The 23,959-nt window shown below is 42.9% G+C and overlaps 1 protein-coding gene across 2 annotated transcripts in view; it reads right to left on the minus strand.

The window, feature by feature from the left end:
* The window catches only part of TEK (TEK receptor tyrosine kinase), a 92,307-nt gene that overhangs the window by 31,903 nt on the left and 36,445 nt on the right, over positions 1-23,959 (minus strand). For both annotated transcript variants that reach the window (XM_073881476.1, XM_025852968.2), the window contains exons 2-9: positions 20,354-20,665; positions 11,123-11,233; positions 10,110-10,262; positions 7,248-7,379; positions 6,526-6,666; positions 5,822-5,950; positions 2,932-3,083; positions 1,156-1,300 (exon numbers count right to left, since the gene is read on the minus strand). In XM_073881476.1, the coding sequence (XP_073737577.1) occupies positions 1,156-1,300; positions 2,932-3,083; positions 5,822-5,950; positions 6,526-6,666; positions 7,248-7,379; positions 10,110-10,262; positions 11,123-11,233; positions 20,354-20,665 (1,275 nt within the window). The remainder of the gene's footprint in view (positions 1-1,155; positions 1,301-2,931; positions 3,084-5,821; positions 5,951-6,525; positions 6,667-7,247; positions 7,380-10,109; positions 10,263-11,122; positions 11,234-20,353; positions 20,666-23,959) is intronic.

Below are 23,959 nucleotides of genomic sequence, written 5' to 3' on the forward strand. Positions count from 1 at the left end.
ATTGGTCTCTTAAAAAAGATTATGTTCTGGACATTTGCCTTACTTCATTTATAGAAATCACCTCTCAGATAGCCCAAAGATTCCTCATCAAGTAACAATATGTGTAAAATACAAGTCTGTATTGGTTATCTTGCTTCCTAAACTTTAACACAGGAGACTCAGAAAATGAAATGGTCTAGACAAATGGTGCAGTATTTGGAGCCAGGAGACCCAGGTTCAAAACTAAGATTTACTCCTTAACAGATGTGCTCCCTTATACAAGTTAACTAAACCCTCTGAACCTGTTTTCTGACTGGTAAAGTGGTGATAACAGTATCTGTTGCATACAGTTCTCATAATAATTAAATAAGAGGAAGTATGTGAGGTACTTAGCCCATTGCCTTTCTACAAAATATGTCCAAGAGCTGTTAGCTGTTTTTGTCTAAATGGGCTCATAAGAAACTTCCAAATTTAACATTCCTTGTGGTATCTATGTGTACCAGCCAAGCTAACTCAGATTTACCTCCATGTTCCTTCTCCCCATCAAGCCACAAATGTATAGCCACCTACTTAGATTAATGTGCATTTTGAAATACTAATTCATAGCAGGAAGAATACTTACAATGCTGAATATGTGAAAAAAAATTATTCATGTTCATTATATAGCATAGCCTGGGCTTCAAAATAAGTGAGTAATTCTCAAAGTATTTTCCAACTTATTTTGTACAATAATGAATAGGAAGTCACAACAATGATGAAGTCAAACTTTTCATGTACTAAAACACTACTAGACATGTGCCAGACACAATTCCAGGTGTTTTGCATATTTAACAAATCTTCACAGTAACCCTGAGAGGTAGATGAACTAAACTTCATTGTCAAATAAGGAAAGGCTCAGAGAGATTAACCTCATTTGCTCAGGGCTATACACAAAGTTTCTAGCTATTAGGGACAAAAACCAAAGCCCAGGCTATATGACTCCAAAGGTCATCTACTTAATCCCTCCTTTCCATTTTCATGCATATATAAAAAAAAATTTAAGGTGTAGTATCCTAGAAAATATCCAAAAAGTCATTTTAGCGTTCAGATAACATTTCTATCTGGGAGCAGCACCCAATGATACATAAACACAGTGCATCGAGGATGCAAGCTCTTCCTCTACAAAATGGAGCTTACCTTTAACAGAAATGTTGAAAGGCTTTTCCACCATCCCAGCCACAGTGTTCACGCTGCAGACCCAGACTCCTGAGTCAGGGGGGAGGATGCGGTGGATAGTGAATGTGGCCACTGACAGATGACTCGTAAGGTTGAAGTCTTTCGGCTGGAAGGGTCAAATACAAATAAAAGCTTCTAGGGAGGCATAAACACACGAAAGGTCCATAACACTGACCCCATCTCATTGTTTGATAAGAAGTTTTCTAGGAGAGATTAAGAAGCCAAATGCAACACTAGTATAATCACTGGCTTATTTCCAAAGCTATTGTAGTAGCCCTGAAAGTTTATATTGGATTAATGCCCTCTCAGATCCTGCTGTTGTGTTTGTGTGTTTGGGAGTGTGGGGTAAACACTTAACAGGCTAGGAATCTCATTCCTTTAAACTGCTCTGGTAAACATTTGTCCCTTCCCTGTGTAATACAGAGATGGCTGGGTGAGAGGACAAAATGGCTTCCCAAAATAATTGAGGAGCTATCGAGTGGAGTATCGTGGGAAAAATCAGGGCTCTGAAGACACATGGACCTCAAATCACATCCCTACTCTGCCACTCTTGACCAATCCCTTACTCAAATTCAGCCAGCCAATTTCCACTTCTATAGAAAGAGGACAGGGAATATTAAGCAGCATGAATACAGCATGGTTGACCCTCACTAGATGGTAGCTGTTACTTCCATTAACTCAGGAAAAGGCCAACAAGATTTTAAGAAGCTGTCAGTTGGCTTCACTACCTAATGAGTTGTTTGAGTGGAATCAGGAACATCTGATGTGTAGAAACCAATAATGGCACATTCTACATATCCCGCTCCCAGGGGACCACTGGCATCTACCCTCTTGTCAGGTTGATTTTCAGTCATCTTTGAGAGGGAAAAAAAAAAAAAAAAGATAACCATTTCAAAATGCTTAGATAAGAAAATACATCAACTTCCTGAGGATCTCTGGTGACACAGAGAATTTTGGGGAACTCCTATCTGTGCTGCATTTGAGATTGTTGGAAGAGAGAAGGGGAACATATTGAAAAGTTGCTTAGTCCTTTCCAGCAAAGAAGAACTGCTTGGACAACAACCTAATCAGTGCTGAGCACCAGCAACAAGGGCAGAGTGAAGAGGTCGGGGGCCCAAGAAATATATTCAGATCTAGGGGATTCCATGGTTTATGGTTTCTGAATGGGAAGTGTGAGAGCAGATCTATATAGAATCAACCAAATTAGGCTGAACTCCCCTCTTTTATACTCTAATTTTTGTTCCAAAGAACACAATAGAAGTAGACCAGTCATCAGAGTTCCATTTCTTGATAGCACGTGGTAGGTAACATGAGAATCTCCTGCTGATTCATGGTGCCACACCTTGCCACACCCTTTGGTGGTGGCCACAAGACCACCTCATTCTTCCCGATATGAGAAGTTAGAACACGGGGGTATACTGTGAGGAGCAGAGCCTGCACAGACTGACGTATACCTCTCAACACACACGGTTGGAAAGTTCTGCAGGATGAGTGCGATCGGCGGCACTCAGCTTCCTCAATTCCACTGTGGTGGTCTCTTTCCAACCTTGCCCTGTGGTGCTGGCCAGGCTGCAGTGACTCTGCTCTACCTCCCCAGGGACACGGCATTCGGTCCAAGATAACAACACTCTGGCTTCGGAGGATGCAATCCCCGGGCTTGGACCCAGCCTGTAGCAAGGGGATTACCCATTGAAAGCATCTAGTGGTGTCAGGAGGCAGATTAAGAATAACTCTTACATGGAGCACTGTCCCATCTGGCTTCACGAGAGTCATTTCTTCATTGGCAGGTAGTGGCCAGCCAGACGCTTTGCAGATGGGGTTAAATTTACCACTGTTTACTTCTATGTGATCCGGCAAATCCTCTATCTTTGGGATCATCCTTGGCGTGCCTGCATGAGAAAAACAGCTCTGTGAAATCTAATCTTTGACACAGCAGCGACAGTAATAAAAGCAGCTACCATTTGGCAAGTCACATCCCAGGTAAGAAACTTGCAAGTATTATATTGTTTTATCATCACATAATAAGTTTGTGGGGGAACGCTACTGTGGTCCCCGTTTTACAGATGAGGACACTGAGGCTCAGAGTCCAGAATCAAGCTCAGATCTGTATGAATCCAGAGTCCTCACTCTGCCTTAATGCTGTGCTCCCCTCAGTGGATCTGGGATGGACAGTCTTATATTAAAATGATCATCATGACCACATCTTCCCTGGCCTTACTTTTCAGCTCCTTTTTACGTTTTAAGAGAATGTTAACAAAAACTAAAGCAAAAACAAAAACTAGGTCCTCTTGGACTCCGCAAACAATCCCACAATATTGCTGACCAACATGATCCTCCATTTTGATATACAAGACACAGCGCATTGAATCTGCAAGTAGCAAGTGATGAAAAACATTCACACTTACATGCAAGAAGTGAAGTGGAATAGAAATACTCCCCCAAACTGCTTCTAGGCAACAGCCCAATCACAAGTGTTGCCGCCAATACTGAAAGACGTCTCTGATATCAACAAGGGTATCAGGACTCCTTGCCTAATACCTACATTGTAGAGAATGAATAATCCTGAAATATAACAATTTTATTCTGAATTGTAGGGTCTTAGAGAACCTCATCCCTTTGTAACTACATGTGAGACACAGTAGAAAACAGTCCAGCACTTAGTGAAGACTGGGGTTATTGGAAATGCCCCCCAAGAGCAGCAGGGACTTACAAGCTGTTGGACACTTGGGGGGGGGTGAGGGTAGGCGGGGCCACGGTAAACACAACATTCATATTTTATATTGATGTCCTATTTCCCGGGCCTAGAACACAATGAGTAAAGGGTATGGAGCAGGAAGGGAAGAGGTCTAAGAACTACAAGGTAATTCCTTGACCTGTCTGTAGACTTGAAGGGACTGTGATTAGAATCTACCAGATTTTTCGGCTTAAGAAATTATTTGCGTAGGAACTTTAAAAAGGGCTTTGACACTTTGAAGGCAGTTAAGTCTTTCCTGCACTGTCGCCTTGCATTTCCTGCAGTCCGCCGGAGGTGAAGGTGGGTGCACAGGTGGAGATGGAGAAGAAGCGGGCGGGGGTGGGGGGGTGGGGGGGTGGTGCGGGGCTGCTCTCTGAAAGCCAGGGGCCTGGATCTAGGTCTGAGGTGTTCACCCCTTTTGCAACTTCAGGCTCAGAAAAGAAAAGCAGGCATGAAATTGAAAATTCAAATCCTTCAGTTTGCTAACTGCCTATCTTCAACCCAATCCTCCAGCAGCCCCAAGGCCTTTCCTTCCCTTCCTAGACCCTCCCAGGTTCCTGCCCTGCGGCCAAAACTCCGAACACTGGGGGAAGAAAGTGAATACGTAAAACTAAGCCAAAGCCTTTGAGAAAACAATTGTTGGTATTTTCCTCCCATATTTGTTCGATTTTAAAAATGAACAGAGAAAAAGCCGTAAAGGTCTTGGTCTTGCTGCTGAGTGTAGATTCCTTTCTGTAACATTTAGATTTGTAGGATTGGAAAAGTAATATATGTTCATTATTTTTACATTTTGAAAATATGTAAAAATGTGTTTCTTTTAATTTTAAAAAGTATATTCTAGGGCAGGAATGAGCAAACTTTTTATGTAAAGGACTAGACAGTAAATATTTTCAGCTTTGCAGGCTGAAAGTTCTCTGGTAACTAACTACTCAACCCTGATGTCATATGCAAGCAGCCATAGATTCTAAATTCTAAATAAATTAGTGTGGCTACGTGCCAATCAAATTAACAACAGACAGTAGGGAAATAAAAAGGATAAATGCTACAATACAGTTAAACCTCAAAAACTGTATGGTCAGTGAAAGAAGCCAGCCACAAAAGACATCATGTGTGATCCCATTCACAGTTTATGAAGTGTCAAGAATAAGTTAACCTATAGAGATAAAAAGTAAATTCATGGTTGCCAGGGGTGGGAGGAGAGGAGAATGGGAGTTACGACTAATAGGTACAAGCTTTTTTTTGGTATGGCAGAAACATTCTAAAATTAGATTGCGGTAATGGTTGCACGACACTGTAAATATACTAAAAATCATTCTATTGTACATTTAAAAGGAATGAACTTCATGGTATAAAAATGGTATCTCAATAAAGCTGTTAAAAAAAATAGCAGACTGGATTTGATCTGTGGGTCAGAGTTTGTGGACCCCTGGCTCTACAGTAATTTCTGAACTAGAATTACTTAAAATTTCGTTTTGAGGCTTCATCTTTTCTCTTTTTGCTTCTTTTTTTTTTTAATCTTTCTTTTCAGAAATATCCTTTGTCCAAATCCCTCCAAAGTAGTTCTTCCCTGTTGTATGTATCCTGGGAAAAGACCGTTCCTGGGGAAGGGAGCAGATGAGGTAGGCAGAGCCCCCGGCTAGCCAGTGTCACTCTCTGTGCCACAAAGAGCACATGGTTTATTCCCAGTGGAAGGAGAAATGAAGGCCAGTAGGAGGGCCTGTAGTAAAGAATAAGAATGTTGTCCTTTAGGACTTGGGATATATTCTTCCCAACTTCTGGATGGAAACAGAAGGGGTTTGAGGAATTTGGGCTGGTGGGGCAAGAATTATAACCAGCAAAGCTCAGTTCAGACATGCTAAACGTGGCCCTAACTACAGTGTTACCTTGCTTTACCTTCATTCTCACACTGGAGCCCTTGGCGTTCTGGAGAGCAGAGACATCCTTGGAACCGATCACACAGCTCCCCATGGGTGCACCTGCAACTAAGCTTACAGTCTGGCCCGTAATAACCCGGCTGGCAAGCTGTGAACCAAGACACCAGAACCATTGTTAACAGAGACGAAGGGAGAAAACTAAGGCTGTGGGTGGCTAGAAGGTGAAGTTAGTACTGCCTCCATAAGGCCCACAGAAGAAAAGATCTTCTTCTATTTTCAAATCCCAAATCCTGTCTGGATCGGACCTCAGAGCTCTGCTATCTACAGCCCACTGAAAAAAAAAAACAAAAAAACAAAAAACAAATCTCTATGGCCTTCCAACTCAAAGTGTGGTCTCAAAACCAGCAGTGTGAGCACCATCTGGGAGTTTTGGGAAACGCAGGCTTCAGGAGCCAGTCCACCACCTATGGAATCAGAGTCTGTGTTTTAATAAGAACCCCAGATGATTTGCTTGAGAAGCACTCTCTATAAGGTCCAGAGTCTTAATTATGAAAGCATCGTTAACTTGGGATGAAAACATCTGTGATTCAAAACCCTGTAGCTCAGCCCTGGACAGCTGAGTCAACAGTCCAGGTACCTCCCACGCTATCATCTCCAGCAAGCTGGATCTCCTTGGTATACCTGCTAGAACGTTTTTTGTTCAAGGGTGTGATTGGCACATACCTTCATTGCATTGCAGACCCTGCCAACCTGTGGCACAGGAGCACCCATAGGGGTCTGGGAGACAGAACACATAGGACTTGCATCCCTCTGCTCCACTACACCTTTCTTTACAGGTTCTGCCAAATGTGTGCAGCTCACAAGCTTTGGGGGTGGGGGGAGAAAAAGATGATTCAGCGTCAAATATTCAACCCCTTGAAATGTATGCATCTTCTTTTACGGGTCTCCCCTAGACTAGTGAAGATGGAAAATAATCCAATCTCAGCTGTGGTATGGACAGCCTTACGGTGATTGGCAATAAAGAACCTTTAGGAAAGGGTACCTTTTTCCAGTTCACACCAAGGTCCCACAGGACCTAACACGGGCCATTTAGTTTCTGTTCCCAGTGGTGTACAGAGTTAAAATTCTACATCCAGCAATGATGGCTTTTTATTTTTTTTAATTTTATTTTATTATGTCATGCTAGTCACCATACAGTACATCATTAGTTTTTGACGTAGTGTTCCATGATTCATTGTTTGTGTATAACACCCAGTGCCCCATGCAGAACGTGCCCTCTTTAATACCCATCACCAGGCTAACCCATCCCCCCCACCCCCCGCCCCTCCGAAACCCCCAGTTTGTTTCTCGGTGTCCATAGTCTCTCCTGGTTTGTCTCCCCCTCCGATTTCCGCCCCTCCCCCCCGCTTCATCCACAACTTACTCATCAAGCACTCTTGACTTACCCTTCTCACAGGTCTTCCCCATGAACCCAGGTGGGCAAATGCATTCTCCTGTATCTTCGTGGCAGACACCATTGTTCTTACACTCAGTGCAGACACGGTTACATTCAGGTCCCCACTTCTGAGCTTCACATCCTTTTAAGGAAAACAAGGCTCTGGTGAGTAGAGCACACTCACTCCCCAAACCTTTACTGAGCACCTACAACATGGCAGTCATTTTAGCGGACACTAGTAAATGAAGAGAAACAAAATACAATCTCTTAAAAGCTAACAGTCTTCTCTGGGAAACAGACATGGAAACAGGTAATAAGGATAGAAACAAAGACAAGGAGGGGCACCTGGGTGGCTCAGTCAGTTAGGCATCTGCCTTCCACTTGGGTCATGTTTCCACGGTCCTGGGATCGAGCCCCGCATCGGACTCCCTGCTTGGCGGGGAGCCTGCTTTTCCCTCTCCACCTTGCTTGTGCTCTCTGTCGCTATCTCTGTCTCTCTCTCTCAAATAAATAAATAAAATCTTAAAAAAAAAAAAAAAAAGACAAGGAGTACCTAATCCCGTCTTGGGGATAGAAGAGGGTATAAACGAAGGCTTTCCCGGAGGAGGTGGTATGTGAGAGAGGACTCTGCATGACCACATAATCAACAAAGAAGATAGGCTGCAGAGTGTGTTCCAAGCAAAGGGGAGGCAGGGAAGGAGAGCCTGGCATTTTTCCAGAGCTGCAGGTACAATCAGAGCTAGAACAATGGTTTTCCAAGTGTGATCCCTGACCAATAGCTTCTCCATTACCTGGGAATCTGCTAGAGATGCAAATCTCCAGTCTCAAACTGCATCTGAATCGGAGGTGGCCTAGCAATCTATGCTTACCAAGTCCTCCAGATAATTGTGATGCATGCCAGAGTGTGAGAACCTCTGGTCTACAGTCTGTAGAGACAAGATTCAGCTCAGAAGCTAGTAGCATCCACCTGTTTTCAGGTAAAAAACATACAGGAGGTGAAAGAATATAACTAAGACCTAAAGTACAAGAATGGTAAAAGGCTTCTATATTCTTATTTCCTAGATACTTCTTTCTAACATTTTGTGATTTTAGATGGTTTTTTGGGTCCAAAAACACCTTCTGATATAAGGAAAAAACGCAAGGGGGTTGGCATGACCTTTTGTGGTCAGGGATTTAAATTTCACATCTGAAAGGAACTAATGTCTTTGTCCCTGAATGTTAGTCTCACGGTGGTAAGCTTGGACCTGTGCCTACAGCTGATGTAACTTTATAATTTCTTTGGCAAGAACCCCTGGTTATCAGTATTTTCTCTAAAATAATCAGGAAGACTGTCTACACAGACCCTTTCTTACAGACTTCCATTTAATAGATAAAGCTACAAAATGTCTAAAAGTTAATATTTACATGCCTTAATATATAAAGGGAAAAATACTTCTGCACAATTAGTGATTTCTTAAGAGCCAGACCACAGGTTATTTGCACGTGTTGAAAACTAATGATGGCAGCTCATGGAGAAGAAAATGGGCTTCCTGTTACATTAAACTGTCTCTAGCTCTCTACTTATCTATAGACCTTTCCCAGCTTCTCCCCTCAGCCTGGGAAAGACAAAAGAATAAAGCTTGAGGGGAAAACTGGAGTGACCTCCTGGGGATAGAGAAGCTAGGAAAAGAGTTTGTTGATAAGCAACAAGATGTGATCAGGCTTCTGCGATTTTCATCAAAAGCCCTGAGTTTTTATATTTTAGGAAATCAAATATTCGTGAATACGGAGAGAAATCCTATAAACTCATTGGTTGTTTAAGAAACTTCTTATCCTTGTATTTTTATACCAACACAACGCTGGGCACAGAGTTATGTTCAATATATATTTGTTGAATGAACAAACGAATGAATATAATGCAAAGAAAAAGAATAACTGTTCATGAGTTAGAGATTCCAATCATTAGAAGAATGACAGAACAGCCCAAATACTTAGACCTGAGTTGTTTAATATCATGAACACTTGGTATAGCGAGGAAAAGCCAAGGCAGGTTTTTCTTTCTATAAATCAATTTCTTATAAAAACTAATGGTTGATAGTTACTCCCCACTTTGATAGTTGTAAGGGGGGGAGCAGAGTGTTTATACTAGTTCTAACTAGTGAATGTTAGATGTTATTTATTATTTATTTGAGAGAGAGCACGAGGGGTTAGGGAAGAGCGGGGGTCGGGGGGGGGAAGAATCTTAAGTGGGCTCCGTGCTGAGTGCAAAGCCCAACGAGGGGCTTGATCTGATGACCCTGAGATCATGACCTGAGCTGAAATCAGCAGTGAGGTGCTTAACTGACGGAGCCACCCAAGCGCCTCACAGGAGACTTAATGTTTAACTAAATATTAGACCAATCCAGAAGGCCCAACACATCCCCATGTATCAGATACCTTTAAGGGAGACTGCCCAGTTCACTGTATGCCCCCTTTTAATGGGAAGGAAGCTGCTATTCAAGTGTGAAGTCCTAGAGAGCACTGTGGTATGCAGCTCCACACTTGACTATGGCTCACTGGTCTAGGCCAGGAGACAGCTGACATATATTAGGCCAACCTGATTCTTTATCCTGGGAATTCAAATTTAGTAAGTAAAAGAAACATTGCTGAAGCACAGTTAGGGTAAGAGTAGCCTCCTACAGAGAAAGTCCATCCACCCCCACCCATGCTGAGCCCCAGATCTTCCCTGGGGCCTATCTTTTCTGTCAGCTGTTCCACCAATTTTCTAGAGTCCTTAGTATACTTCCAACCAATCCCTGGTTTTTGCTTAAGTAGCCAGAGTCAGTTTCTGTTATTTGCAGCTAAAAATCCTAACAAACAAATCATCACAGATTTTGGCCTCTCAGTCACTTACTCCGGACTATCAGTCTGGTGAAGGCCGAGGTGAAGAGGTTTCCTCCTATGTACCTGGCTGAGTACACTCCAGCATCCTGGGGCTGAGCGTGAGGCAGATGCACTTCTAAAATATCAGGTACTTCGTGCCGGGGCACTGAGTGGATGAAGGAACCTTATAAGGGAGAAGAGTGGAGAACAGTGGGTCACACGCAGACACTCCTGTTTCCCTATCTGGCCTCTCCACTTCATCAGCTCTCCCTGACTGGATACAGAAAATGTGCTCTAGCATATTGGATGTAGAAGAATGAAAAGGCTGAGCCATGCAATGCTCTCCCCCAAATTGAAAAAGTTATGGTGCTAGAGCAGATAGGCTAGTCTACACAATCTACCAGCAAAGGTATGAACATAGAGGTAAGGCTAAAGTGCTTATCTTCTGCAGGAAGAGATGAACAGGCAAAGGCATCCCTGCCACTAATCTATTAACCAGGAGATACCTAGAATCACTAGTCCAATATGGAAGTCCTAACCACCCACAGAACCCAGAAGAGGCCCCATCAATATTTCAGCTGGACGAGGTGACTGCCACCAGGTGGTGCCAAACCACAGGTGGAACTGGACAGATTTGTAAGACACAGTTGGACTCCCAGACCTACCACCAGCTGGCTTCCCAGGCTCCATCTGGTAATTTCCTTAACCTTGCCATCAAGCAACCCTCATTTCACATGGCTGAATTTGGGACCTCACTTATCACATCATGGGAGTTTATTGTACATTCACAATTTCATATTATATATTCATAAATATAGAATGTACGTACATTCATATATGTATATAAATCTCTATTTCACTTGATTAAGCAACCGACCACATTGCCTAATAGAGCTTCTTTAATAAGATTCTACTGGCTTGCATTATAACAGCTTTGCTTCCAACATCTACCCCCAAGACTATACCAGGATAATGACCCAATACGTTTCGTGCGATCTCATGTCTCACACCATGGTGCTGGCAGGAAATGAAACACATACTCACCATTTTTGTAAATCACTGCATCTTCTTCTTTAGTCAACACCTTTTTGAAAGATATGTTCACATTATCTCCCCTGTCCACAGTCATGGTTAAAGTAGCTGGTAGGAAGGAAGCTTTTAAAAGAGAGAAAGAAAACAAATAAGAAAATGAGGTCACACATTTTCTCCAGGAGCAACTGAACTTTGAACTTCAGAAGATGGGGGCTGGCACTTGCCAGAAGTCAGCTGATTTGTAACAGGAAAAATAATGGCAGCTAATGGGTTTTAAACTTCATTAAGGTTTTGAAAAATGTGATGAAAGGAATAGTCATTCTCTCCGTAAAAAGGTAAATATATATACACACACACACACACACACACACACACACACACACACACACTATACATATACACATTTTTTTCCATACAACTAGTTGGGGAGATAAGGACTTTATGTTGATTAATATCTGATATCAAACTAAGACCTGATATTAGCTATAAACTATAGTAACAATGAATCAAACACCCTTCTCCAATCCCTACCAAGTTTTCTCACAGTGGAAAATAATAGAAATGGTTAGATATTTGCCAAATGGCTCTTCCCTTTTGGGTCATGGTCCTTTTGGGTTGTATTGATCCAACTAATTCTAATTGCTTTGGAATGCTACAAGCATTTCTCGAATGGAATCAGCACAATGGTGGACTTTTTACCAATGGTGTAAATATTGGACTATTGGACAATAAGGCAAAGATGAGATCCAGTATCTTCCTTTGAATTGTATATATAAATATACATTATATAATATAAATATATAATTAAATATATAGACATACACACATACTGACATAAAAATCAAACTGGGCAGTACTGGGAAGACCCTAGGGAAGCTATTGTATATTTGGCTTTATAAAACCCTTTTGGAAACATCTTTCTTTGTGTCAGTCTTGGAACACAACATTGCCAGAGTCCTTTGGTTTGTTGGACAAGATGTATGAATAAAATCTTCTAGCATTCTTCCAGCCACAATTGAATTTCCTTAATTTACACCATAATCTACAGAGAGCCACAATTACAAGAATAAGGGAGGATTAACTTTAGGCTTTATTGAGGTAAGCCAATTTTTAAAAATTTCAGCCTTATTGAGATATAATTGACATACAGGTTAAGCCAATTTTTAAAATTTAAGGATCACCACTAAAAGAAGAGAATCAGAATATATGATTTTCCTAAACATGGAGGGCAGGAGAGACATAAGGAGAGAAAAAAGCCCAAATAAAAATCACAGCATACAGAAAAGATAGATTCTGCCAAATGCATGTCAAAAGCCAGAGAATCCTAGAACGAATTTTTAAAAAATACACACACATATATATATACATATATATGTGCCCTTTTTCATGACCTACACATTAAACATAGTAACACATAAGACTGAGGGAGAGAAAAATGTATGCCAGACTCACTAACTGAAAGAAGCTTGTATTGTAATATTTATGTCAGAAAAAATAATTTATTCCAAAGCCAAAACAAAATTTTAGGGATAAAGATGGTCTTTATATGATGATATAAAAAATGGAAGATCTAGTAATCGTGAACTTATATATGCATCTAACAACAGCTTCAAAACCCACAAAACAGAAACTGACCAAATTAAAGGAAGAAACTGACAAATCCACAAGCATTGTGGAAACTTGCAGAAATTGATGCATCACAGACCAAAAATAACTAAGGACAAATAAAGAAAACCTGAGTAATGCAATAAAGATCTGTTGGCAATTCACGGATCCCTGTACCCAGTTATAAGAACATGTGTTCAAGAATATTGCCTCCTTTATTAAGCCACAAAGCACATCTCTATAAATAACATAGAATCAATATCCTGTAGAACAAGTTCTCTGACCAGAAGCACCTAAATTAGAAATCAGTAGCAAAGCACCCTGTGCCCTAAGGTTTGGATCCCTATGGCATTTCAGCCTAAGAGCAAGCAAGCCTGCTGCAGACCGCGGGGTGAATCAGCCTTCCTTCCTGGCTCCTCTGTGGCTCTCGGACTGGTGGCTTGAGAGAGGCTGATTAGGTACGTGCACACCATGGGCTTAGAGGGCTACCCTGGGGGCAGAAGATGCCTTGAACTACACTCAGAAGTACTCAGCTTTAGGTTCCTCCGCCTGTTCTCTGTGCCTGCACACCCAGGCATGGTGCCCTGCCAGGACAGCCCCATCAACGTGTTTGGTGACATGGGGCACATCTAGAGAGAAAATGGGATAGATCCAAGGGCAGTGTGAGCACTCAAAGAAGACAGTCCTGGGCTTGAAGCCACTCTCCACCACTTACTGGACCTCTCTGCATGAGTTACTTAACCTCTGAACATCTCAGCTTCTTCGTCTCCAATTTAGAAGTAAAAGTATTCACTTTGAAAGGTTGTTGGGAATATGAAATGATATATTCCAAGCCCCCAGGTACTTAGAAGAGGTCAGTATCCTTTCCAAATAACAACAAATGGCAACACTGCTGAGCTGACATTTGTAATATGGAGAACTGTGGCAGCTTTCTCACAGTTCTAAGATGGATCAAGCATGCAGGGAAGGCACGCACGACCAGCAGGGAGACCTAATGGGGCTCCTGCTCGCAGTGACAAGGGCCTTCCTCAAGCAAAACTAACGCGTTCAGCTCCTGCTCTCTGTGGCATGATCCCGGGCTCCTGTGAGAATCTTTTTGACCATTTTATACGGTTGTTCCTTTCTCTGTGGTTTGTTTTGATTTTCTGCCCCTTTGTGTGAAGATCTGACCATGGAACTTCTCACTCAGCTTTGTATCCTGAAAAGGAACTGACATTCCCCACTAGGCTTGACTCTGACTCCAATGGGGCTTTTCTTTTTCCCCCACTCTGTGGCTCTTTATTTTTTCAGATTTGGTGGCTTTTAAGTTCCCTGTTTTCTTTCTTTCTTTTTTTTCTTAAGATTTTATTTATTTATTTGTCAGAGAGAGAGAGAGAGAGAAAGAACAACCAGGGGGAGCAGCAGGGGGAGAGGGAGAAGCAGGGTCCCCGCTGAGCAAGGAGCCCGATATGGGACTCGATCCCAGGACCCTGGGATCATGACCTAGGCTGAAGGCAGACATTTAATAGACTGAGCCACCCAGGCGTCCCATAAGCTCCCTTTTTTCTTAGGTGGAAACATGGTCACAGCAGAGTCCACTGCTATCCAGTCTGCCACCTCCTGTATTAGGGGCTCTAGGTTGACTGTTCTCTGCTGAGTATTAATAAAGGGGTCTACAACCTTCATGCTGTGCTTTGATGACAAAGGAGCCCCACTTGGACACAGTACACATAGATTAATGTCATGTGACTTGACTGGATGATGAAAACAATAAGCACCTTTCAATAGTGCCTACTATCAGGCACTACTTTTTCTAAGCACTTTATACAGATTTAATTTTCACAATGTCTCTATCAGATAGATCCTACAATTATCCTAATTTTACAAATGAGGAAATTAAGATACAGAGAGGTAAAGTAACTTGTCCAAAGTCACACAGCAAGTTCATGGGAGGGTCAGGATTTGTGCTAGGTTACTTGGCTTTGGAAGCCTTTCAGAGGTTATATAATGTTAGCACTCAAAAGGCTTTAAAGTCCTAGTACCTCGTTTATAAGTGAGATTGCTAGGGCCTGAATCTGAAGGTGACTTGTTCAAGGTCATTTGGATGGGTTAATTCATCGACAGAACTTAACTAAGGACATGATTCATTTATTCTTTAAGGGCTGGTGAAGAGAAGAGATGGTAGTAACAGTTATGAACAAAGATATTTCTCATCGATGTAAAATAATTGAGTTCAATTTTGGGTGTCTCCTTTAATGACAAAGACTAAGCGTAATGATGTAGTTTTATGTCCGTTATTATTTTGTACAGTCTCACGAGTGTGCTATCCACTGTCTACCCATGTGGGAGATGGAGTTAAGGGTGACTTAGTCCCTTACCCGAGGCCTCCTGACTGTGAATCCGTGTGAAAGCTGAGACACAAACTCAAGATGCCCACACTTGCTCAACAACACTAGCTCTCCAGACCCATCTCCCTCCAGGCCCCGTGCCTCAGCTCTCAACGGCAGCCATTCTGAACTATATTCAGTTCTGCAAATGGACCACGGGATCACTCCCACTCAAGTCACGAACTTCCTTCTCCTCTGCTCCTTCCTTTCCCATATGTCTCACCAAGCCCCACTCATCCTCAGTCTCCATGTAGATGTCCCTTTCTCCAGAAACCTTACACATCCCCTGGGATCCGGGATAAGCTCCCCAAGGCTGTTCTCCAAATGCCCTTGCATGTCCCCATGCCAGGCCCTGCACAGCACAGCACCCCTGCTAGACTGAAGCGCCAAGACACAAGTTCATGTCTGTTTTGAAAGGCAGCACAGGGTGTTGGTTAGGGCCTGGCTTCTGGGATCAGCCTGCGTGAACCTTCCCAGGTCCAACAATGGAAACCAGGTGTGTGAATGCACCTAAGTTGCAATAGGTATAAGCCTCATCTATTAAAACCAGTCCTGGGGCGCCTGGGTGGCTCAGTTGGTTAAGCAACTGCCTTCAGCTCCGGTCACGGTCCCAGGGTCCTGGGATCGAGCCCCGCATCGGGCTCCCTGCTCGGCGGGAAGCCTGCTTCTCCCTCTCCCACTCCCCCCGCTTGTGTTCCCTCTCTCGCTGTCTCTCTCTGTCAATTAAATAAATAAAATCTTTAAAAAAAAAAAAAAAAACAGTCCTAACAGCCCTCACCAGAGAGACATTTGGTAAAGACTAAATTATACAGTAACCTATATAAAATGGCTAGGGGAATGTCAGGCACGTAAGTATTCAGGAAATGTTGCCGTCACTGCAGCTCCCATGTGTGACACAAAAAGAGGCCTAAGAGTACTTGAGGAATGAAAGAATATATGGATGAGTCAGATCTCAAGTTTTCCTCTTTATGCTTTTAACACATTCCTTTGTGTTATTCATTTATTTTTAAAGATTTTTTATTTATTTATTTGAGAGAGAGAGAGAATGAGAGAGAGCACAAGAGTGAAGAGGGTCAGAGGGAGAAGCAGACTCCCTGCTCAGCAGGGAGCCCGATGTGGGACTCGATCCCGGGACTCCAGGATCATGACCTGAGCCGAAGGCAGTCACCTAACCAACTGAGGCACCCAGGCGCCCTCCTTTGTGTTATTTAGATATAAATGGCTCCTCCCTAACAACTTCACAAACCCTCTTTGCAAGGTTTGATGTCCTTAAAGTAAAGCTCTTTCTCAAATGAAACTAGGAAGAAAATAACCTATGTTTCCTGATGGACACTCTGAGACAGCCGTTTAGATGTGAAAAGGTTTCAAACTTCATTTATACCTCCCTACCGCCAAATGAAATCACCAGTGAGGTTGGAACAAAATGCTTTTGATTTTTTTTTCTTTTTTTGCATGATGCCATTGATAAAAACAGTTTGGCCATTTGGAGTGTGCGAGCCAAGGTAAGCGTGCTTTGGCACATCTCAAATGGATTTTCCACTTCCTCCCCAGATGCACGAGTCAGCAGCAAGCAGGGGATACATCACTGTTTATCTTATCCTGCTATGTCCCTGGGCAGGCACCTCTGAGATCCATAGTGTTTTGCTAGGGAATTAATAGTGTCACGAAGACATCGTTGTGGAGGTTTTCCTGATTCACCATAAAGGATATCACTTTCCTCCCACTGTATTTCAGCTCCCGGATGGTCAGCGAAAGAAACGGAATCAGTTCAACAGCCTGAGATGTTGTTATTAAAATGCAGGAGAGAAAGCACTACCTCTTGTTCTATTCTGTATAAATTTCCACAATTATGTTAATGGATGGTATTACTTTTTTTCACAAATGAATAGAAAAATAGTCTTACTAAATTATTGCTTATTCCAAGGCACTATGATGATTACTGAAGACTTACTATGAGCCAGGTATATTGGTGGTCTCATTTGATTCTCAAACGTCTGGGGTAAAATCCCTACCTCCGTTATTTTTTTCAAATGAGAAAAATGATTTCTTTTTTTCTTAAGATTTTATTTATTTGTTTGGCAGAGAGAGACACAGCGAGAGAGGGAACACAAGCAGGGGGAGTGGGAGAGGGAGAAGCGGGCTTCCCGCTGAGCAGGGAGTCCGATGCGAGGCTCGATCCCAGGACCCTGGGATCATGACCTGAGCCGAAGGCAGACGCTTAACGACTGAGCCAGCCAGGCGCCCCAAGAAAAATGATTTCAGTCAAGTAGTTTGCCCTGCATCCTATGATTCAGTTGCAGAGCGAGGCTCAAACCCATGTCTCTACACTGTGCCTGGGTGGCTCTGCAGGCTTTCCATTGGAGATGCTCTACTTTATAAACCAAGCGCTCAGAATGGGGGAGGGTGGTTAACAGTAAGTGGGAGGGATGTGCCAAGCATATGGTAATGGTCATCCACACAGGCTCTGCAGTCAGGTCACTTGGCATCAAATCCCCATTCCCACCATTTACGAACCGCTATTGTTACTCTGTAACTTACTCTGCAATATCTCATTTCACGCCAGCTTTTAGCAAAACATCTACTGTATCCATCAAATTTTCATGTAAATTCACTATGGGAACTGGTTTTGGTATACACCATCTTATTTAAAACTTAAGATGATTTTGAAGGCACTGTTATACTCATTTCACAGGTGATGAAAAATGAGACCAACGGAGGTTAAGGAATTTGCCCAGGGCCCCAGAGCTGGTAAATGGTGGAGACAGAATTAAAACTCAGGTGAACAGGAGTCTAAAAGCCATCTTCTCTCCACGCTTTCTCACTAGCAAGCCTGCCTTTACCTCATTTAACTGAATTTAAGCTCTCTGTTACCTGCGCTGGCCTAGACTTTCAGTTTGGAGCCGTTATTACTGTTGGTCCTCGACTCCCAAAATTCTAGTTTAATATACTCTACAGGTTCTTATTTCCACACTGTCAAGGACAGACCCAGGCCAGCCTGAAAAGGGCACAGTGGCACCTCACATTTCATGCCTATGAAGCCAATGGGGCACAAATCTCAGGTTATCCTCATTCAGAATGTGGAAACATCAGCAGAAAGGCATAACTCTTTATACGAGTCAAATCCTGAATGACATGTGTGAAAAATAATAGGGCTGACTTTTTAGCCATGATAGCTTTGGCACACCTCACATCCCTTTGTTCAAGCTCTCTTCCCTCACCGGAGAGCAGCATTCCTGGGAATGTCGGTTGTGCACTTTTCCCACTCACCCTAGTGTCATTTAAAGGTGACCGGTACAGTTTTGCTAAGAAAACCTTTTCCTTCATTTGTAATGAAGAGTGGTTTTATCACTTTTGACTTTAAAATGAGCTTGCTGCCTTCAAATCTTTTAATTACCAACATTAGCAAATTCAAAGAAATCTTTTCAGGTGGACCCCAGCGAGGGGCTGACTCTAATGTGGTCCACAGCCCAGAGGCACCTTATCACCTGGGACCTTGTGAGAAATGCACAATCTCAGAACTCTCCTCAAGGACCTACTGAATCAGAGTCTGCATTTTACCAAGACCCACGGGGGATCTATAAGCACATTTAACTTTGAGAAACACTGGTCTAAAAAAATGCAGACTCCTATCTAAAAAACTGTCAATCAGAGACATGTGTAGAGGTGTGTTATTTATGTGGATCAGTTTAGCAATGAAAAATCAAACCCTGACGAGTTCACAATGTCATTATCTCATGAAATGAGACATTCTCAGGCCACAGTCCCTGTGGTTATGATGGCATGGATCTGGAAAGGACTCCTTCGCTATAGGGATGACCAGCCCAGAAAAAAGGGCTGATGTGTGAGTGGCCAGATCATTCCAGTCAGAACAAGGAGGGGTCATCTCTGCTGGAATTCTGTGCCTTCCTCCCAGTAAGCAGCATCAAGATACCAGGAATCTACCTGCCTGTCCAGGCCTGGGAGCCTGAGGGCAAAATAGAACCATTAAATAATACGCACAACATTGCCTTCTCCAACTGTCATCAGTTTGGTGGCCTCACCTAAAGATTTAGCTTAGAGCCACTTATATTTTGGGAGAAAAGTTCCATCCCATCACTGCCTTGTGAGGTGGTAGCAAAGAATAATATGCCCCTTTGCAGAAGCCCCTCAACATCTCCCTTCAAAGTTCCAGTGCTCTGTGAGCTAAGTGTGGCCACTCAAGTTCTAAAATGAAACCGTGGTCTCTTTCCGAGAATGGTAGCCTGCAACAAGGGCCCCGATTCTTCATCCCTCCCTATCTCTTTGCCATTTAATTGTGGGATGCCCATCCGTTTCAACTTTAGGCTCAGCTCTCTGACTTTCTTGGACAATAAAATGAGACAGGAGTGAGAGCGTGCAATCCTGAGGCCAGCTTTCAGGAAGCCTTGTGTGTTTCCACTTGGCCTCTTGCACTTCTGCCATCTCCGTGAGAATATGCCTAGGCTAGGCTGTGAAAGGAAAACATGCAGGGAACAGAGCCAGGCTGGCACAGCCGAGGCCGGCAGAGTACGCCTACGGTCGGCCAACATCCATGTGGGAGAAAGCCCAGTCCGGAATGGCAGGGCCCCCCAGTCAGCTCAGCTGACTTATACTCACAAACTATGAATGCTCACTGCTGTGTGCCCCTGTGGTTCGTGGATGTGTGGTACACAGGAGCCAATGGCGCACAAATCTCAGGTTATCTTCATTCAGAATGTGGAAACATCAGCAGAAAGGCATAACTCTTTGGCCACAGATAACCGATACACTAAGTAACCACTTAAGTTATTGATAGGTGTTTCCTTTTAAGTTTTTTATTTCTACCACATTGTCCCCTGAAAACAGTAACTTCTGTTAAGAATACTCAGGGGCAAGCAAAACAAAGAATCCAATGAAAAATCAATGAGAAAGCTCAAAACAGCTAATATTTTGGCACGGACTCTTGTCTTCATCGCTGTGATTTCCATATTACATACATGTAACATGTTCATATCTCCCTAAAGGCCACGGAGCTCTTAGTACAATATGTCATACATTTCATTTCATCTCATGAACTAGGCACAATGTCTAGCGAAGGGGCTGAATGTGAGTGAGGTGGACTGGTTGGGCTCTTCTCTCCTGAACACCATGTGTGTACTAGACACAAGCGGAAGACAAGGTCTCCAAGCTCCACACTCACACAGCCCAGGCCCAGTCTCCGACTGAGCGGCTGCCAACACAAGAGCTGTGTATGAGTCTCAGCCAACCTCACGGCCCCAACTAAGGGGCATGTTACCTTGCTGCCGCATCTTCATGGTCCGGATCCTTATTGCTTCTCCTCGAACGCGCCCTTCACAGAAATATGCACCGTTGATTTTGCTAGCCTTTTCTCTCTTCCAAACGACTTTTTTAGCCCATTCTCTGGTCACATCTTGAGTAACTTCCAGGGGATCCTGGTGCTGGTTCATTAAGGCTTCAAAGTCCCTTCCTATAGTGATGGGCTCATGGGGGCGCCATCCAGAGGCGATGCAGGTGAGGGATGTTTCCGCGTCAGAAACGAGAGGTAGGGAATTGATCAGGATCAGGTCCATGGCACTGTCCACTGTTCCTAAAAAAGAAAGAAGATGTGTTGTCTATGAGGAAGGTTATTAACATGGCTCCACAGGATAAATGGGTGCTTACCAAGTCCTGGCTAAAAATAGTTTGGGAGCCGTCTTCCTAAAATGCTACTGTTCCATAGGACAAGATCCAAAACTCTTTACCATGGCATCACCTAGACTCTACTAACCCCTCCTGCCCCACTGCACACCGTAGCTGCCGTGGACTCTCAGTTATTCTCCATTCCCCAAAGCAAAGCTGTGCATTCTATCTCTATGCACTATAGTGTCTGTGACATTAGTTAGGTGTTCAGCAAATGCTTGTTGAGTTAAATTCACAATAGCATTATTGTCATTATTAATGAAAATAATTCTAATTATTAAAAATTAATGATAATGTGGTACTGCCACAGTAAAGTAGTCTCAAGAAATATATCAACTATATACACTGTATGCTAACTTTATACACTCTCATTGTTATCAAAGAATTCCACTAGAGAGGGACTGAAGTCCGCATTTCCTTCTGAGCTTCATTTGCCTCATCTTAAAATGAGGCTAACAAGGGCGCCTGGGTGGCTCAGTTGTTAAGTGTCTGCCTTCAGCTCAGGTCATGATCCTGGGGTCCTGGGATCCAGCCCTGTGCCTTGTTCCCTGCTCAGCAGAAGAATCTGCTTCTCCCTCTCCCTCTCCTTCTCCTGCTCTCTCTCTCTCGCTCACTCTCTCTTTTAAATAAATAAATAAAATCTTTTAAAAAAACAAAGCCTCCTCTAAAAAAAATGAGGCTAACAAGACCCATCTTGCAGGATTCTTGTAAAGATTAAATGAGATAAAGTACCTAACTTCCTAAGCACTGTGTCAGCTATATATGGGGTCAACAATGACCATTATTTCGGTTCTCTTTATTCTGTTTCCTGAACACCTAGTCCCAAACCTCAACCCTCCCCAAATGTAAAAACAAAATTCTACCTGGCCTTTAAAAGTCATTCCATAAATGATGAAGTGCATTCTAGAAAAGAATATCCCTTCTTTTCATGTTCTCCCCCTCTCTTACCTCCCTCCCCTCTCTTCTCTCCTGATTTCCAAAGTTTCTAAGATGAACAAATGAAATCTGTGCCTATTCTCTGCTCCTGTCAAGTGTGGAATACTAGGGATGGAGGATGTTCTCTGGCTCAGGTGATGGTTGATCCCCAAGTCTACATACAATGGACAGGTCAAGCACAATGGATGGCAAGTTCCATGAAGACAAGGATTGAAGCTCTTTTGCTCATACTGACATACATAGGAATACGCTGCCTAGTCTCCACATATGAAGGACTTAATAAATATTTGTTGGATGGGTGGGTGGGTGGGTGATGGACAGAGGGGCAAATTTTATTCGAGATCTGCTTGATTCAAGTTCACCATTCCCACTTCCAGAATAATGAGGTTAAAAGTGAAAGTGTTCTTCTGAATCTAAACTGACTTCCTTGCCCAAATTTAAAAGGCTGTTTTGAGAATTACTGAGTTTAAAGAAAAAAAAGCAAATGTTATGGTTTTTATAAAATGCCACAGAAAGATGATCAATGGTTGCTAAGTATTTAGGATTGACTGGTATTCATTTACCAGATCTTTTTTGAGCCTCTGTTTATGTTAAGCATTATGCCTGCCATGAAGTCCTCATACAATTTTTTTAAATGGCAACTACCAGTGTTGGATGTATACAGTGATGTTTTGAGAATGACACTATTAGGAGTTACATTTTTATCTGATTAATTAAGAAGAATGTCAAAGTCAAGTCTTAATGTAAATGGGAATGTGAGCTATTTTTTTTTCTTGTAATGTTAACTCAATACATGGGATTGAGGGAGAAAACCTTGCCTTAAATGGGTTTATCTGACCCTGAAGCATCTATCTGGCTCCAAGCCTCAATGGTAACTTCACGATCTCCAGAGAAGAGACAGGGGTTGGGATAAGAAAAATGTTGTAAGAGAGGGTAAGTGAGGAAAACTAGCAGTGGAACTAGGGCCTCCAAAAATAACACTGGAGCCCAGCTCGCCTCCATATGTGGGTCCAGCTGTGCCTCGGAGTGAACAGCACCTTGTCTCCCACATTCACTCATTCCAGGCATGTTCCCAGAGAGAGTCATCAGAGGAAGGAAACGCCGTAATTCTTTCAGCTCCGGGTCAATCCAGCCTCATTTCTAGGACCAGGTGAGTGACTTGCCAAAACCAAGGGATCTGCTCTGAACTCACTGAACTTGCTCTGGCACTGGCTCTGGTTTGTTTAATGACCTTAGGAAATAATAGAAAATGCAGCTGATTTGAAAAGACAGCCACACTTCATCTGTACATTGTTTCTAGGTATGGATCTGGTTTCTTTTTCCTTTTGTTCCTCCCAGTTCTCTCCCTTTATTCTCTGTGACAGAAAGGGAAATCGTGTACTTCCGAGGGTCCAGACTGGACTACGCTTTCCTCCCCTTATTCAGCAAGCCACTTACAGGAAGCCCTCTCCCACCAGTGAGTTGTCTGTCCTTTGTAATGCCATTTACAGTGAAGTATCAGAAGGATTTTATATGTGAGCTTTGGAGAGGAGAAGAAATACCTATCAGATCCTGGGATGGATCTTAAAAATCATCTACTTAGTTTTCCTGAAATGAGAGTATGTATTTGTACTTGTCCATATATGCCTAAAGAAATTCTGGAAGGTGAGACATGAAAGAGAATGAGAGTGACCCATTAGGGGAGAGTGGGGTAGCTGGGGGACATGATGAGGGAGGTTTTCCACCGTATACTTATATATGCTGGCTTTTGAACCATTTGAATAATACCTACACATAAAAATTAAATGTAAAAACTAAATGTTATCGCTCTTCCCTTAAAAAGATGCATTAGGAAGGGAATCAAGAACCAGAGGAATATATGCATCTCTCATCATTCGTCCTTACATCCAAATCTCTTTGGATTGCTTCCAAATAATACATTTTTCTCTCTCTTCTTTGGACTAATAGGAAACATGATACCATTCCACAATGCTGGGGAAAAATACATGGGTTAAATACAAACAAACAAACCTTTGCCAACAGGGAGAAGAAGGGTAGCCACACTTGGCTTCTCAAAGAGTGTAAAGGAGCCTAACACAATAGGTACAGCTGTGGCCTGTGGCTTCTTGAAAGCGTTCAGCCACTGACACTGCGAAAGGTGTGACTGCAGGTGCATAGCAGGTGCCACAGAGGAATCTGCTACTGGGGACGTGTGCCTCAGAAAAATTGCCAGAGACAGACCCCATCTGGGCTCACACCGTATCAGCCCCTGTGCCCAACACCTTTT

Source organism: Callorhinus ursinus, unplaced genomic scaffold (assembly GCF_003265705.2).
Source record: "Callorhinus ursinus isolate GAN/ISIS: 27379988/994484 unplaced genomic scaffold, GSC_fseal_2.0 scaffold42, whole genome shotgun sequence".
Taxonomy (NCBI): Eukaryota; Metazoa; Chordata; class Mammalia; order Carnivora; family Otariidae; genus Callorhinus; species Callorhinus ursinus.